General features: G+C 43.4%; 1 protein-coding gene across 17 annotated transcripts in view; it reads left to right on the plus strand.

Moving 5' to 3' along the window:
• ptprsa (protein tyrosine phosphatase receptor type Sa) overlaps window positions 1-16,067 on the plus strand; it is a 212,882-nt gene that overhangs the window by 166,374 nt on the left and 30,441 nt on the right. For 7 of the 17 annotated variants that reach the window (XM_047586746.1, XM_047586749.1, XM_047586750.1 and 4 more), the window contains 9 exons: window positions 4,937-5,530; window positions 6,572-6,666; window positions 6,784-7,034; window positions 7,195-7,282; window positions 8,100-8,312; window positions 8,542-8,705; window positions 10,178-10,189; window positions 10,498-10,613; window positions 14,592-14,639. In XM_047586746.1, the coding sequence (XP_047442702.1) occupies window positions 4,937-5,530; window positions 6,572-6,666; window positions 6,784-7,034; window positions 7,195-7,282; window positions 8,100-8,312; window positions 8,542-8,705; window positions 10,178-10,189; window positions 10,498-10,613; window positions 14,592-14,639 (1,581 nt within the window). The remainder of the gene's footprint in view (window positions 1-4,936; window positions 5,531-6,571; window positions 6,667-6,783; window positions 7,035-7,194; window positions 7,283-8,099; window positions 8,313-8,541; window positions 8,706-10,177; window positions 10,190-10,497; window positions 10,614-14,591; window positions 14,640-16,067) is intronic. The other 10 variants (XM_047586753.1, XM_047586761.1, XM_047586762.1 and 7 more) reach the window with 5 other exon arrangements.

A 16,067-nucleotide genomic window follows, 5' to 3' on the forward strand; every position in this document is an offset into this window, starting at 1 on the left:
AATGTTTTAACCCTCGATGATCTTCACTGTACAAATTTGAGTTCCTTGCAAAACAACTCTGTCACAGCGTTCACTGTCATTGGAAATCACTCCTGCCTGTGGCCACCAACCTGTTCAACTCCTCACTCTGAGTGTGCATAACCCATATTATTAACATATTTATACTGATATTGTGCAGTAACTCATGTTCACTTTATTTTCATGTACATATTGTGCAGTAATTTCTGTGCAATAATTTCCCGCTGTGCAACAGCCCATATTCAGTGTTATTATAGAGCAACAACTCTGAACACAGATTCAGAGGCAAAGGTTCATGCTCGTACACATTGTTATATATATTTCTTGTATTTTTTTTACATTGATGGGTGTATTCTTACTTATTCTTACTGCCTACATTGCTCTTTGTTCTTAACACCGGTACACTTCGATTAGGAGCTGCTGTAACGAAAAGTGATTTCCCCCTGGGATCAATAAAGTAATTCTGATTCTGATTCTGAATACATACAATTAACTTATGCGTCAACTTTTTTCAAAAGTTATTGCAGACAAGCATGCGCTCAAGGAGAACAACTGTCTTAGAAGCTGTCAACATCATGGCCTTGATCTTGAAAGGCCCGAGAGACGACATCAATACATCGCATCATGACAAAGAGAGTGTGTTTTTGTGCCACTAAAAATTCGATTCACGTCAATGGCCGAGCCTTTTCATCGTCCAGACATTCCAGCGTCTCTGATATTTCGGTGTATTGGAAAGTGAAGAATATATCTCAGGATTACGTATTCTGTGAAAACAGCTTGAACAGCGCACCCATTTGTGTCACAGGCAAACAACTTTTATTCTGTGGTTGGAGCCGTCTTTGTTTGCTGAATGAGCGGCTTTTTTTTTCTTTTTTTTTATTAATTTGTACTTGCCAAACTCTTACTTTTGAGGAGTGAACTGAAACTGTGGCCGATGAGGAAAAAAGTTTTTGAGGGGCCCAGGAGAGGAGTTTTCATCGACAAAGCATTCACATGTTTGTGCCTGAAAGTCTTTTGTTAGAACCATTTGCACAACAAAGTTTTTTTTTTTTATTTGGTTGAGGAGAATAGGAACAATTGGCCGTCCTTGTTTTTCTTGTTCAAAATGTACAAAATCCAGCCAAAGCTCCTTTCAAACAACAACAACAACAAAAAAAATCATCTGAACTGCTGAATGGGTAGATTATTATTTAATTATTGAACAGTTTATAATTATGCTTAGCAATCTACCGATTTCAGCTATTGCATTCCAAGATAGAGTGATATTAGAAATAGAATCAGACGAATGCGCTCACATTGTTCGTAGACAAGTAGTGAAGACATTAGCTGGATATTCTGCACTAACATTTCGACGATACAAGCTCTCACTTGTAAACTCATAGTACTTGCTGCGTCATTGGAAGCATGTGTGCAAGTTGAAGAGGTTACAAGTATTCCAGTGCTGATTGCAGACAACTGGCAACGATGGCGATCATCCTTCGTGATGATCGTCCCTCAGTGCATAATTAGTTATTTCTTAATTGTTATTTTGGTCGGGTGAGGAAACATTGTCATGGCCCTCTTCCATTCTTTCTTCCTGTCATGACGTGACAGGACACAATCTGTCAGATCACAATCTATCTTTTATTTCCCCCCACAAATTCAAATATCTTTAAAGACACATTAACATGGATGCAGCATATTTTAGTAAAGGCATAAGGGATAGCTTAACATTGAATGCAAAATGATAATAACAATGTATATTTATAAATAGCACCAAGTTTAATATAGAACACATATAATAGGTAGGGGGTCCCTACTTAATCTCTCCATCAATTTGGGATCCTCGGTCTGAAAAATGTTGAAGACCCCTGCTCTAAGTCAGTATGGGGATTCTGTAATTACAGCTTCATTAGTGGGAGATTTTATTTCCAAAAAATGCCAGATAAAGCAGTGGACCTCTGCGACGGGTGACCAAGCGCGGAGATGATATGTTTCTATGTATGTGCTGATATGAGTGTGAGTGCGGGTGTGCACGAGAGAGGGAGGAAATGAGAGGGAAACCTGATCGCCCCCTCCTCGGTTAGGCTGAGTGAGTGTCAACGGCGTGCCGATAATACCGTGGCCTGATGGGAAATGTCCCGGGAGGCCCACGAGGGGGGGATTGAACCCGGGTCGACCCTGAAATGGACATATAGAAAGGGAGGGTGGGAGGCGAGGAAATGAAAAGCGTGGAATGGGCTCTGTGCAAGAGGAGAAGAGAAGAAATGGAGAAAGAATAAGGGAGGGGGTGATGGTGGCAGAGGGGAGAGGTGGAGAGGGACAATCATGGTGTCCAGAAACCCCAGAACCATTCATGTATACACACATACACACACACATACTCACAAACCTCAGCCTCCTCATATCCCTGTTGGGCCCTCTTTGCTGCTGATTGCTCCTTGTCCCCAGTCACCTTCATCATCACTCATTCACTCATTTTTCACCCCCTTACCATGCCCTCGTTCTCTTTATCATCACCCAGTAACACCACACTCACACACCGTGAACAATCACCCCGTGCACCCTCCTCACCCAACACCAATCTGCTGGCCCAGTACCCTCCATCCCTTTCCCTAGTGTGCAATCAGCCACGCTTTCAGATGTACAAATAATACAACTATTCTGGGGCTTTAACGGAAACACGTGTCAACTTGTTGAATTTGGAAGCAAAGCGCAGACATATAGAAAGAAAAGCAAAGACGGCGAGTCGTCACAGGGCGATTATCTCCAACTGGGTGTCCTTGATTAGCGATGAGCGTGAGAGCATGAGTGCAGAGATGGCTTTTAAATGACACCAAGCTCGGCTAAAGAATGCAGCCAAGGAGTATTAGGAGCATTCGTCTCACCTAACACCTCACCCCCGCCTTTCCATTACCGGCAAAAGCTCAGCTGAGTAGCCACCATCTACCCACCATCCCCCACCTTCCTCTAGCAACAGTCCTCTGAATGAAGAGATTTGCTAACAGAAATATAGGAATATGAGAAAAGGAGTGGATTGCTGTGTGTTTTTTTGTTTTTTTTCTCACTAGACTCACATTAGGACTTACATCTTGGCACAAAATACTATATTGAAGACATATACACGGACACACCGGTACAATGCTGGATACTATTCCACTGAGAGGGAGTACTGTTGCCTCAGATGAATGTTAGCTTCTCTAAATTACTTTAAGTCCATACTGGGCGAAAAGCCAAATACCTAGGTGTGTAGCTGGGTTGGTGATACAGGAGATGAAGCTGATTGCAAACCAGGGCCTATACTCTGACACATTCAGGAAGACGTACACTGCACTTGCATGCACTGTGTCCACTATGCACAAAGATTGGATTAAATTTTATTGTCATTACACATGTACAGGTACAGAGCAGCAAAATGCAGTTTAGCATCTAACTAGAAGTGGAAAAAGCAGTAAGTGCGTGCAGCATAAAGCTATAGACAAGCAAATGTAATTAAGATGCAAATACTTAAAAAAGTGGTTGAATAGACACATTATACATCGCAACAGTTTGTATTCACATTAATGAAGAAGTTAAATATATCCATCATTGTGGCTGCTTAAGAAAACAATGAAATGCATGTTCCACATTCGACTGGAGTTTACAATTTGTATTCAGCTTATTCAGCATTTGCCATTTATGCTGAGATAGCTCTCACTGCTAAGTTTAACCAATTTGCTGCAGAGCCAGCTTGCAGACCAAGTTGGCAAGCTTTCTCAACCACAAATAGAGAGATTGTCAATATTCTCACCGGTCTCACGTAGATGCACTAAATTAAGTTCATAAATAAACAGCAGCGCATTTCTTTATGTTATTTCTATTGTTCATCCGGCCTGTCAGTTATTGCACAAAAATTATATGTTTGCAGGTGAGGACCTTTACTAACAACATGCACGTCAGCAGTCGTTACTTTGCTAATATTTGTCGATAATTTGTCCTGCTGCTACATTATATTTTTAAGAATGCAGGGGTGTAGATGAGTGACTCGAGATGGAACCTGTTTACAGAGAAGTGGTGCTCAAGTACAGATCAGAGCCACGCTCATCTCTCAGGAAGCTTTGACAGCAGCTAGAGAACGGAAGCATTCCCATAAGTACTGCTGCCTCAATCTTAGTGATGGGGCCTTTAAAAGGAGGGTTAAGATGAGACATGTGTCATCCATAAGAGCAGCAAAACTGGGCCGATCTGAAGAATGGCGTCTAGACCCCAAGAGTAGATCATCTATTTTACAACAAGAGATGACTCCGGCTGAAAAAAAAAGGCGCTGTTCTTTGCTTAAACTTTTAGTGATGCTTTGTGGTACTGAAATGATTTTGGCTGGAGCCCACGTCATGAAATGGTAATGGGTACAGCGATCACGCCAGGATTTGAAGGCTCAGAGGAGCTTCAGCATCGCCTTTTCGACACAACCTGACAACATTTTATTTAGTAGTTAACTGAGGGTAGTTTTGTCATCCCTACCAGAGAAACTGAGAACTGTTGATCTAAATTCCACTCTTTTATTGTACCACACAACATTATCTTGTAGCATAATCTGAAATGGTATTTGTTTGACTGGCTAATTAAATATAATGTAATTTCTGCAGTATTGGTACCATTTAGAGCAGTGACAGGGGTTTAGTGCCTATTGGTAAGATCACTGACATGTGCACACAAACTTTGGTTCCCATCACACATGGATAAAAAGGGACCACAATTCATGACAAAAACTAGCCTTAGGATGGTTCTAAGTCATGAATGACTTCACTAATTGTTAGCAAGAAAACGTGAAAGGCATACATTTATATATACGTTTGTTCTGTTTATGCAGATGTTCTCTCTGTGATATTAAAGCTTCTCACATTCAAGTGTAACTTTAAAGCCTAGAAACTAAGTTGTCTTTTCTTCTTCTTCTGCACAGTGCCTGGTCAGCCCTATCTGTCAGTGGCTCAGGACTCAGAGACATCAGCCATGGCTCGCTGGGATCCTCCAGACCTGACCAAAGGCATGGACCTGCAGGGTTACAGGCTCCAGTTTGGCCGAAAAGATGTCTTACCTTTGGCCACACTGGAATTTGCTCCCCAAGAACGGCAGTACTCTGTGGGGAACATTCACCGGGGAGCCACTTATCTCTTTAAAATCTCAGCCAAGAGCAGGGGGGGCTTTGGGGAAGAGGCTGTGGTGGAACTCACTGTGCCTGAGAATACGCCAGGGGGTTACCCTCAAATTAACGAGGGCTCCAATGTGACATGTTGCTCAGTGCAGCTGTCCTGGTCCCCACCAGTGCTGGCAGAGAGGAATGGGGTAATAACAGAGTACACATTGGCCTATAAAGAAGCCGGCACCGGAGAAGCACCACAGGAACTCCACTTGCCCCCCAGCCAGTCCAGCTATGTGCTCAACAGCCTCAAACCGAACTCGGCATATGATGTGAAAATACGTGCACACACCAGTGTAGGTCCAGGGCCCTACAGCCCGCCTATCCAGTATCGGACGGTGGCCTTTGATCCAGCAGGTAGGGCTTCTCTGTTTCTTCTCCAACCCAGTTGGCAGGGGGTTGGAAATTGGCTATAACACACAAAAATGAAAACTGCCCACCCCCTCCTTCAACCACTTCTACCTTTCCTCAAAAAAAGAGGAAAGGGTGATATTTAAATTGCTTGCCATGGGATACTCACTTCACTAACCCAAACCAGGTAAAAGCCAAGTCAGTAAGTTATAGTCAGTCATTTTGAAAAAGAGGAAAGCAGCATAGAATTTCAAGGTAAGTGCTGTTCGGTCAGACACTGCTGTCAGTCATCCTTGTAGCCCTTTGCCAAGCACATTCACGCAGCTAATGCCATCTCACATTCCCAGTTTTCAAAGGTAGGACTTCAGTCAAACCGAGTCACTCCAAGAGTATGTTTGGATTATTATGAGATTACAGAAATCAGATTTTGGTTCTTTATTTTAGTTTTGGTTTGGGATTTGTTTTTGAGATACTTTCCCCGCCTAACTCCCTCCCTTTCCTAAAGCCTCCTTCCCCCTTTCCCCTGTCCCCTAACAGGACAGCTTGTGGCATGGCATCCCACAGATGCACTGCTGAAGACTGTTGGCATGCTGTGTTTTGGGTCTGTCTCTATGCCCTCATGGCAGCGCGTAGGCAGTGCCAACCCAGACTCCGTAGAGGTATAGAAACAGTTGGCATTGGGACTACATGGGTCAGTTGTTAATCATCAAGTGGTCGCGGTTCAAAGACAGTGGCGAGATGGGTTGGCACTATCTACGATGGCTGGCCAGCGGGCACACCCTTGTGCTCCATGGGTTTGTCATCCATGAGTCTTATGTGCTGTGTGTCTTAACCAATAGCGTTGCCCTTCTCACAGCCAATCACAGTTCACTGTTACGCTCACTTTCCGACCCAGAGGAACGTTGCAGGGGAAGAACAGCTTTTTTTTTTTTCTTAAACCAAAGGTTCTTCATTAGTTTCTCTTTCCTCTTTCTCTCTTCTTGTTGCATCTGCTGACATCACCCTTTCTTTGTTTTTGTTCTTTTCTTCAATTTGTCCACCCAACAGATGTCCCAAAGAATTTTACTGTCAAGTGGGCCACCAAGACTACAGTGGTCATTGCGTGGAAGTTTTCTGAAAGCAGGTCTCCATACAAATGCACAGTGAGTCCAATGTTATGCCGTTTGTGCCTTTTCTAATGTGTCATTCTTAGCTCCATATTTCTAATTAATCACTAGACTACTGATTAACTAATTTCTAAACTTTTTCTTCACCTCTAGATTGAGTATAACCGTCAGAAGATGGACGTGGATGCCAGGCAGCTGAGGGTGCTTGTCACTGGGCTGAGGCACAACACCACCTACGAATTCAGGGTTACTTGCCAGGAAAGCATGGACGGTGGGCAACGGCACCATGTGGTAGCCAGGACTGCGCCACTCATCCTGGTCAAGAAACCCAAGTTGGACATTTACGCTGAGCCAGACAACATGCTCACCATGTCCTTCCCACCAGTCGATGGCAAGGATATCAAGTGAGTACAAAGATGGACTCTGTCTTTAAATGTTGAGATGATGATGTGTTACATGGATTGAGATCTTCGCGCTATTGAGCACATTCTGACTAATCCTAGACCAGAGACATTTTTGCCTTTTTGGGGTGGGTTTGTAACAACTGTGCTGCTGCATTTCCAGGCATTTCTATGTAGTAGTGGTGCCACTTAAGAGGACCTCAGGGACGGTTAAAAACCTGAAAAACCCAGATGAGATGGACATGGAAGAGGTAAGATCTTTGAAAAAAAAAGTGTGGCAACAAGACTAAAACACTGTGTTTTCAGGGAGAAATTAGCAAAACGCACATTCTTGTTACCAACGGTTACATGTGGTAGCAGTGTTGTGCGCACTACGTACCAGAAATGGTTACACACATAAGTACGTCTCAGCTGTGCTAATTTGCCCCCCCCCCCCCCCCCCCTTCCCCCTCAAGCATGCAGACGAGAGAATTACACAGCTTTCTCCCACTCTTCCCATAGCTCGGGGTCACCTTGTGCGCCAGATCAACAGCAGCCATCCCTATTGGATTTGGGATTACACACATTTCCTCTGCTTGGTGCCCGCCTCTGTGTGAAATTTGAACTGAATGAATTTCGAGCCTGGTTACATGTTAACATTGCCAGACAATTAGCAGATTTTGGGATCTAAGTTTATTTCTTTTCTTTTTTTTTAATCTCATGCAGTTCACTTAAAGATCTTGTCGCTTACTGTGGACCCAAAAACCACACGCATTGGAAAATCTAGAACCATACAAGTTACAATTTCTATCAATCCAGTCATTTTGCTCACCATACCATACATTCTCATTTTGAAAACTGCTGTTTCTTTGCTTTCATCTCATTTAATAGTTATGTTCTACATCGGCCCCATTTAAATTTTTATTCTGTTGACAAATGTGTTAGATTAGTCCTTGTAACATAACATCCATCAGTTTATTTGAGAATGACGTCCTTGAAATTGCTCAAAAAAAACAACATGGATGCAAAAATAAACACACAAAAAAATACTACCACCTAATAATTGAATACCCTTCTTACATCAATCAGCTTCTGCGGGAGGTGGTCCCAAAGCGCCGTTCACGCCGTCAGCTAGCTCAGCTGGACCAGAGAAAGCCCTACATCACAGCCTGCTTCAGACAGCTGCCCTCCAGCTTCACGGTGGGATCTGATCACCGCCAGAGCAGCTGTGAGAACAAGCCTCTTGAACCAGGCCAGGAGTACGTCTTCTTCCTGCTGGCTGAACTCAACACCACTGCCGGGGTGAGCAACCAGCTCAGTTTAGCACAATTCAGTTGACTTCAGTTGAGCATTCTTTGCCAAATCTGACACGGTCTGCTTTATTTTAACCAGATCCAGTATAATGGTACATTTGTGTCCAGTTTCGCTGGTTAGTTTAGGTTGCTCGTCTGTATCTAAGCCCAGTTCCGCGAAGATTATTTGCCTCTTGTTAATAATTTGGACTGTGTCTCGACTTGATTTTTCGGTTCAGAAAATGTTTGCGACCAGCCCCTACACCGACACGGTGATGACTCCAGAGCTGGTGGTGGACCCGTTGCCAGTGGAGACTGGTGATGGACTCATATGGGTGGTGGGCCCGGTCCTCGCTGTGGTCTTCATCATCTGCATCGTCATCGCCATTCTCCTGTACAAAAAGTGAGTTTGGCTTGGAAATTTTCTCTTTTTGTGGCGAATGATTTTTAAAACTGTAAAAGTAACACAGTTCAACCTCAGGTGATGGAAAAACTCATTTAAACCAGTTGATATTTTACAACGGAGATAAGAATATCAATGTGGCCTGTATGAGGAAACCTTATTCTACAACAGCAGATATATATTTATTTTTTACAGAATTAAACTCATATATTTGCATGTTTTTCATGAATGAGGGTGCATGTGCTGCAAATGTATTTTCCTCTGATGTAAGCAACACATAATGGTGATTTTCTAGCCATTTGATGTTGAACCAGTTGTTTGTAGGGTAACTGGGGAAAGTGGGTTATTGGGAAATAATTGGGTGTTAGGAAGCATGTTGAAGGGGGAGGGGACTTATTTCGTGTTCGTAGCAGCACGACACAACGTGTGTGTATATAAAAGAGGCTTCCTTGTGAGCGGGAGGGTGGGAAAAAAAGATGGTTGCGGGACGTGAGTTGGTCTGAGAAAGAAGAGAGGAGAGGAGGAGATTCTTCGAGATGGTGCCCCTTAACTTGACTAGCAGTACAATCAAGAGACAATCAAATAACAGTTAATTCAAGTAAAGATATTATTTTGACATCGTGAATTGATAATCAGTTCTATCCGGTTTGATCACTTTGCAGTAGCGGGTAAACCTATTTGACAAGCCCGTCTCATAAGCTTACGTGAGCACCGCCTTCTGTCTGAATTTATTTATCATTCCTCCAAATGCTAAGCCTTTGGAAAATACTGAAAATACTGAATGTGCAAATACACTCAATACAGTCAAAAGTTCATCCTTACAATTAGGCGCAGCCTCAGTTACTGCAAGTCCAGGTGGACCGCTGGTGTCAGAGGTCACCCCACATCCCAGGGAAGATCCCTGAACAAAGGGAAACAGCACTGTTGTGTACAGCTTGCTATTGTCAGACGGTCCCTGACTGTCTGACCTTGCCCTACCTCCATCTTGGTGGTTTGGGAGAGTAACATCTCTCCTTGGATCTCTTTCTTTTTTTTTCTCTCTCTTCTCTTCCTCTCCACCTCACTGTCCCACCTCTCCCTGGTGAATAGTGTTTCCCGGGTCTGCCCTTGGCCCTGACGTTCCCCTTTCCCATCTGTACCCGCACACCCTTCTTCCGCACACATGAGCACACACATCCACGCACGTACACGGACGCACAGACACAGGCCGACAAACGCATGCACTCGCTTTCACGTTTCGTTGCATACGCAGTCACACTCACCCCCCGCACACACACGTACAGACCTCCCTCAAATGCCGATGAGCTTTATCTCGCTTTTTTTGCGAGACCCAGCATCGACCCCTGTGAATTTTAAACTGCTCTCTATTGATTTATCTCTCTTCTCGCCTCCCCCTCTCCCTTTCTCCTTGTGTGTTGTGTTTTTGCCATCTTTATATATTTATTTGACTCCCATTGCTTTCTTGGAAACAGCAAACCCGACAGGTAAGGCTTAGTCTTACTTAGATTTTCGAGACAGCCAAATTGCCTGCTTCAGCAAAAGAAAAAAAATATATGTATTGAGGGGTAGAGGGGAATATTTTCATACTTTGTACATGTTCTCAGCTTCCTGGATGTGGCTTTGGTTTTGCTTTTAACCTTTTTTTTCTTTTTTTGACCTGCTAAGCTTCAAGTTGTTTGGAGTTGTAGAATATAATTTTGTCGGATCAAGTGCTCACTAAAAGTTATTCTGTCTTTTTTTTTTGTTGCATGTCTCCCCCTCTTTCCACCCTCTGCTTGTCTCCGCTCTCCAGCCGCAAAAGAAAAGAGTCAGAGCCACGCACGAAATGCCTGCTGAACAACGCAGACATCACACCACACCACCCCACAGACCCTGTGGAGATGAGACGCATCAACTTCCAAACTCCAGGTAGAAGAGAGATGCGTACTTTATATGCGCTTGCAAATGTTGGCTCGGGAAAGAGAAAAAAAGCAAAAAAAGCTGTATTTTGTGAGCTGTATGTTAACTATAATGGAGGTTTGAGTGTTTTGTAGACTACATGACATTTCACAAGCAAAATCCACTTGATTTCTGGAAACTACTGGATTGAAAAGTAAATTCCGCTCAGAAAAGTGGCAAAACATTTTAATTTCCATTAACACTATTGTGAGCCGTTGGTTACACACGCTAGCATACAACCTCCCTTCTTGACGCCAAATCGAAAATTTACAGATAACAACCTTTCAATCCTGTAAAAAAAGAAAAGAACATCCATGAATGTGTTTTCATATCATTTCTATGTGCATTTCTTAAAATGCCACACAAATGCACACAGAGGTTAACGCTAGTGTGATGTTCATGAAGTGCTCCCCACATCATTTTGTTTGACATTATGCGACTTCATAACTTCCTGCAGGCCATATTTATGTGTTTACCATGTCCCCATGTAACAATTAACCATTGGCAAATAACAAGTAGTTAGAAATGGCATCCGTTGTTGGACGTTTTTTGATTTTCTTTGGTTTATTTCCATTTCTTGTTTTACTTTTTCTCCTGATCTGAGCTCAAATCTAGCAGTGGCAACAGAGCACATCTGATCCTGCACTCACTCAAGTCCTCTGGCTAAAGTTTGTTCGACATCTTCCTCCCTATCATTTCCTACAGGTCTGTCTTTCTGCTACTGAATCTCCTGTGGTTTTGCCTGTGATGGCGTTTACAATTGGTTGTTTTCTGAACCATGGTGGAATCCAGTTTGCCTTTTTGGTGTATCTTGGACAGCCCCTGGTTCAGCTACCTGTGCGCTGCCCAATTACAAGCCATGGCTTATAAACACAGATGTCATTTGGCCAGCTTTTGGAAAACTTCTGAACCCCATGGTTACCTCTAGCTTCACATCATGAATATATCGAATGCTCTCCGGTGTAGCATTCAGCTAAATCATATAAGGAACCCTCCGGTTTTCTTGTAGGCGGTTCAGATTGTATTCTTTCTCCTGCAGCAGCTCTTTTCACACAGGACGTAGACCTGAATTCTGAAGTACTTGTGCTCTAGTTCAAATGCCATTGTTCTTCCCTGCCCAAGCAAACTGCAGAAATTGAGGAAATTCTCCAGAGGTGGAATAAACACACCCAACCGCGGCTTTGTTCTTTTTCCCTTCCTATCTTTTCGCCTCCCGCCTTTCTGTCTCCGAGCTGAGTTGTCTTTCAGTCATCCATCTGTCATCCACGGCCAGACTCTCCTCCATCAAAAGGCTCGGATTTCAAAATAGAGCATTTCCCCTCAGCTTCTTCGGGAGCCCAGGCATGCTGCCTTGAGTTTCATGAAAAAGGCAGACTTTTTTTTTTTTTTTTTTTTTTTTTACATCAAAGAAGAGAAGGGGAAAAAAAGATGCACAAAACCCACTTATGCACAGAAGTTGTCATCTGCATCCTGCACAGTATTCAGAGCCCTATCAGTGATTCTGCGCATAATGACAATGTGGTCATTCTACAGTTTGTCTCTCTTACTTCCAGCGCTTTCGACCATGGCCTGTCCTTCTCCCTCTCTAAAAATAGAAACTCTTGTTACAGTTTTATTTTATTTTTTTAAGATAACGTTCACCAATACATGCTGAGACGTCTTTTTATATATGACGAGCGTTCTCATTTGACAGCCCTACCGTTGTTCCGGAGAATTGGGTGCTGTCATTATCGCCGCGCCCGGGGAAATTTCATTTGAATAGACATTTTAGCCCAATTAAGTGGGCCGGTGAGCATTTGTGAACATCCCCATCAGCTAATAGAAACCATTGTTCAAATGAGCATACTCCCTGCGCAGTTATCCGAGGCTTCCCCAATCCAACGGAGCATATGCTGCGTCGGCGGTTCGTGCTCAGTGACCCCTAGTGCCTGGAAACATAAAATATGTTTCTTTTTTTTTTTTTCATTAAGCGTCTAATAATCAGCGTCTCGGAGACGGAGAGTGTGTGTACATCTTATGCGTTTGTGCTTTACAGCCTCTTGGTGACAGTCTCACAATGACATCCCATAACTCCTCGGGGCTCGGAGTGCTTCGTTTTGTCATTATCTTCATTGGTGCCCAGGGTTTAATTGGCAAATGGAGCCAAAGTAATGAAGCAGTACAACTTTGGGGCTATCTGCTGCCCACCCCCAACCAAGTTTTCCTCCATCATTTCATTTTTTCTTAATTTTTTTATACGCCGTATATATATATATGGGAGTCTAATCCAACCAGCAACAAGTCATTATAAATGTCCAGTTTAATAATCAGTGTATCGTAATATGAATTTATAGACTTACTTTTCAGGACAAAAGAGTTTTTCTTTACCTAATCTTTTTGTTTATCCGCAACATGTACCGCTTGGCTTCCCCGCAATTCTGTCACAAGAAGCTTCTTCCACATCTCAGCATGTGCAAATCAAACATATTCCTGCCGAAAAGCGCCGCAACGCTTACAAATCCCACGGACATCTGCCGGTCGCTGGCAAGTATCAGCAACCTACTGGTTTCTCCGGATCACAGCGACGACTGTAACAACCGTGGCCTCCTCCTCGCCGTTCTGTTTGAAAACGCGCACACACACACACCAACAGCACCCGCTTACACATAAATATAATCAGACATGCCTGCACCTCCTTCCTGCTGTGATGAATGACGTTTGGAGACAGTGGATCAGAGCACCACCCGCTAGGTTTAATTAGTCATTGTCACAAATCAATTAGAGAAAAGGGGGTGGGGGGGGTGTTTAATGTCTTCATATCTCCGCGCTCATTTGGCGCCGCCGGGTTACGTGCTCTCCTTTAGAACGAGAAAGTGAAAGGTATACGCAACCAAAATTAACATCACACACACTGTTATTTTGTTTTGATTGAAAATAACGGGTTATATAGAGTTCTGACTGTGGGTAATGGCCGATCAGTTTATCACAAAGATGGAACCGGATGTTTGGAGATGACATTTTGCTCTTAAATGATTTTTCTATTCTCTCCCCCTTTTTTTTATCACATTTTTTTTTCACCGGAACAAATTATCTGATTCCACCGCTTCAGACTTGCCATCTTCGGATAATGTAATCGTTTCTTATCACCGAGCAACCCCCGTTGATCTAATTTCAGCTTGAACAATTTTCAAAATCTATCTGCCTCCACTTGATGGGCAGGTTTGGCCGCATCTCATCAGGCCGCGTCTCTGCGCCACACGTCTGGGTTAACGTTGCCTGACTCCACCCGGACGTAACATCGCCTTGCCGTGGCCTCGGAGGACTTCTCTTCCGGAGCAGATAAGATTTTTGAGCCACCGCCGCGCTCCTCGGAGCTCTGACTCCCGTCAGCTCTGGCTCCGCGGCAGCTGTCAGCCAAGAATGCGGACGCTTTTCCGCACCTTTCGCTCCGAGCGCCTCAGGATCAAACTACAAACAAAGGGGCCTTTGAGAGTTACTTTTCAGCAGCAAACCTAAGCTGATTTTTCCCTTCTCTGTCATTTTTCTCAGTCCTCTCAACGGACCCTTCTAGCCGATGTTCATGAAAGCCTGGAGATAGCGAATCAGTTTCTTATCCCTGAACTCCACTAGCGTTGAAAAGGGGGCTTTTCGGGGGACGGTGTTTCTCAGCAGGGGCAGCAGAGGACAGTGGCACCCATGACCAACAACCTGTCTGTTCCTGAGGAGGACTGTGGCATTGATTTGGTGTCTGGTGGTGGAAGGGAAGGTCTGGTCAGATCTGAAAATGCTTTCTCCGTGTCTGTGTGGCAGTCAACGGTCAGGCCGAACTGAACAAACAAAACTAGTGATGATGCCTTTGTGTTTCACACGGCCTTTTATCATTTTGCACATTTTTCTGTTTTACATTGCCTTTTCTGTTGCATTACAGCCTTTTGAACCATTTCCCTTATTGTCTACTGTTCTTTACAGATTCTGGTCTAAGCAGTCCTCAGAGCGATGCAGATTTTGACTATGAAAGTTAGTCTCTATGCTTTTAGAATTTGCGTACCAGCTTTTTTTTTTATTTGTCTTGTTTTGTTTTATTCTTTGAGCACTGCTTGCCTCAATTTACAACACATAATTTGCATTTGTTTTTTGACATGATGCAGCAAAATCTAAGCACTAATTACTGTTATGTTTTTTTCTATTGGTACACTGGGCTATTTTTTATTTTTTTCTTTCTTTAAGTTGGATGTCAGTCATGATATTCACTTGGGCTGTTTGGCTGTGCATTAATCCACCATGCATAAATAACCTGTGCGATCACATCTGCCGATGTATAGATGGTTGAGAGTTTTACTTATTGTTTTTTTTTATTATGATTATTATTATTCATTTTGTTTTAGGAACAGTCTGTGTTATTCCTCTTTCTCACCTCCCTCTTCCTTCACCACCACTGCTCCATTTCCATCCTGAACCATCGGGGTCTTTTTCTGTGCTCGGAGATAACGAGCGGAATTAATTAAAGCAGTGGCAAACAATGGCTCGACATTTTGATCGCCCACCCCCCCTCTCACCGCTCGCTGCAAAAAGAATCATCCGAGAGAAAAGGCAGAGGTTCCTCTTTCCCCCTTTTCCCCCCTTTATTTCCTACCCGCAGACAGACATCTTCCCTTTTAAATGGAAATATGCAACATCACAAATAAGCTTTTGGAAAGGGCCCGGTTTGACTTCTCGAAAAGAATCATTACATTTCTCGGGCGCATTGGCTGCGGATTGGGGGATTGGAAATGTGTAATTAGATGCTATTTTTTTTTTGCGTGTTCGCTGTCTTGATTGCAGTGGGGGGAAAAAAAAGTGCATGGGTAGAAAAAAGCTGTAGGTGAAGGGGTTGCTTTGAAGAGAGTTGGGGTGGGGAATAACAACGATCTGTCCTTGGTTGACTTTGCTCGGCTACGGGTCACGGCGAATCTGGTTTAGAAACTAAATCTTGCATAAACATCGCAACGTGCCTTCAGTGTATAAACGAGAAAATGAATAATAGAACAAATCAGGTGCCGGCTGACTCGTTTGTCTCGAGAGCAAAACAAATGAGTGATTTTAGAGAAGTACATAGAGAGAGAGAGAGAGAGAAATAGATTTAGCCGTGTGTAAACATAATAATTTATAGTCGTATCATTTCATTAGAAATAAACACATGGACATGAGGCGGAAATGATCGCTTTTTCATATCAGTTTCCAAAAGCTTTCTTCCAAAGTTTAAGAGAATAAACAAATACCAGAACCTATAACAGGCAGTGGCATCAAGGTTGATTTGAATATGTAAACGCTCGGTCTGAGGCATCTCTCTAACCGCAGCAGGCTCTTATACATGCAGACGGTAATGTGGGCAGTAAACACAAACCCAAAAGAATCGGATGGAGTTTGAGTACATCTGTAACTCGCTCGCTCGCGCACGCTCGCGCT

Source organism: Mugil cephalus, chromosome 6, assembly GCF_022458985.1.
Source record: "Mugil cephalus isolate CIBA_MC_2020 chromosome 6, CIBA_Mcephalus_1.1, whole genome shotgun sequence".
NCBI classification, from domain to species: domain Eukaryota; kingdom Metazoa; phylum Chordata; class Actinopteri; order Mugiliformes; family Mugilidae; genus Mugil; species Mugil cephalus.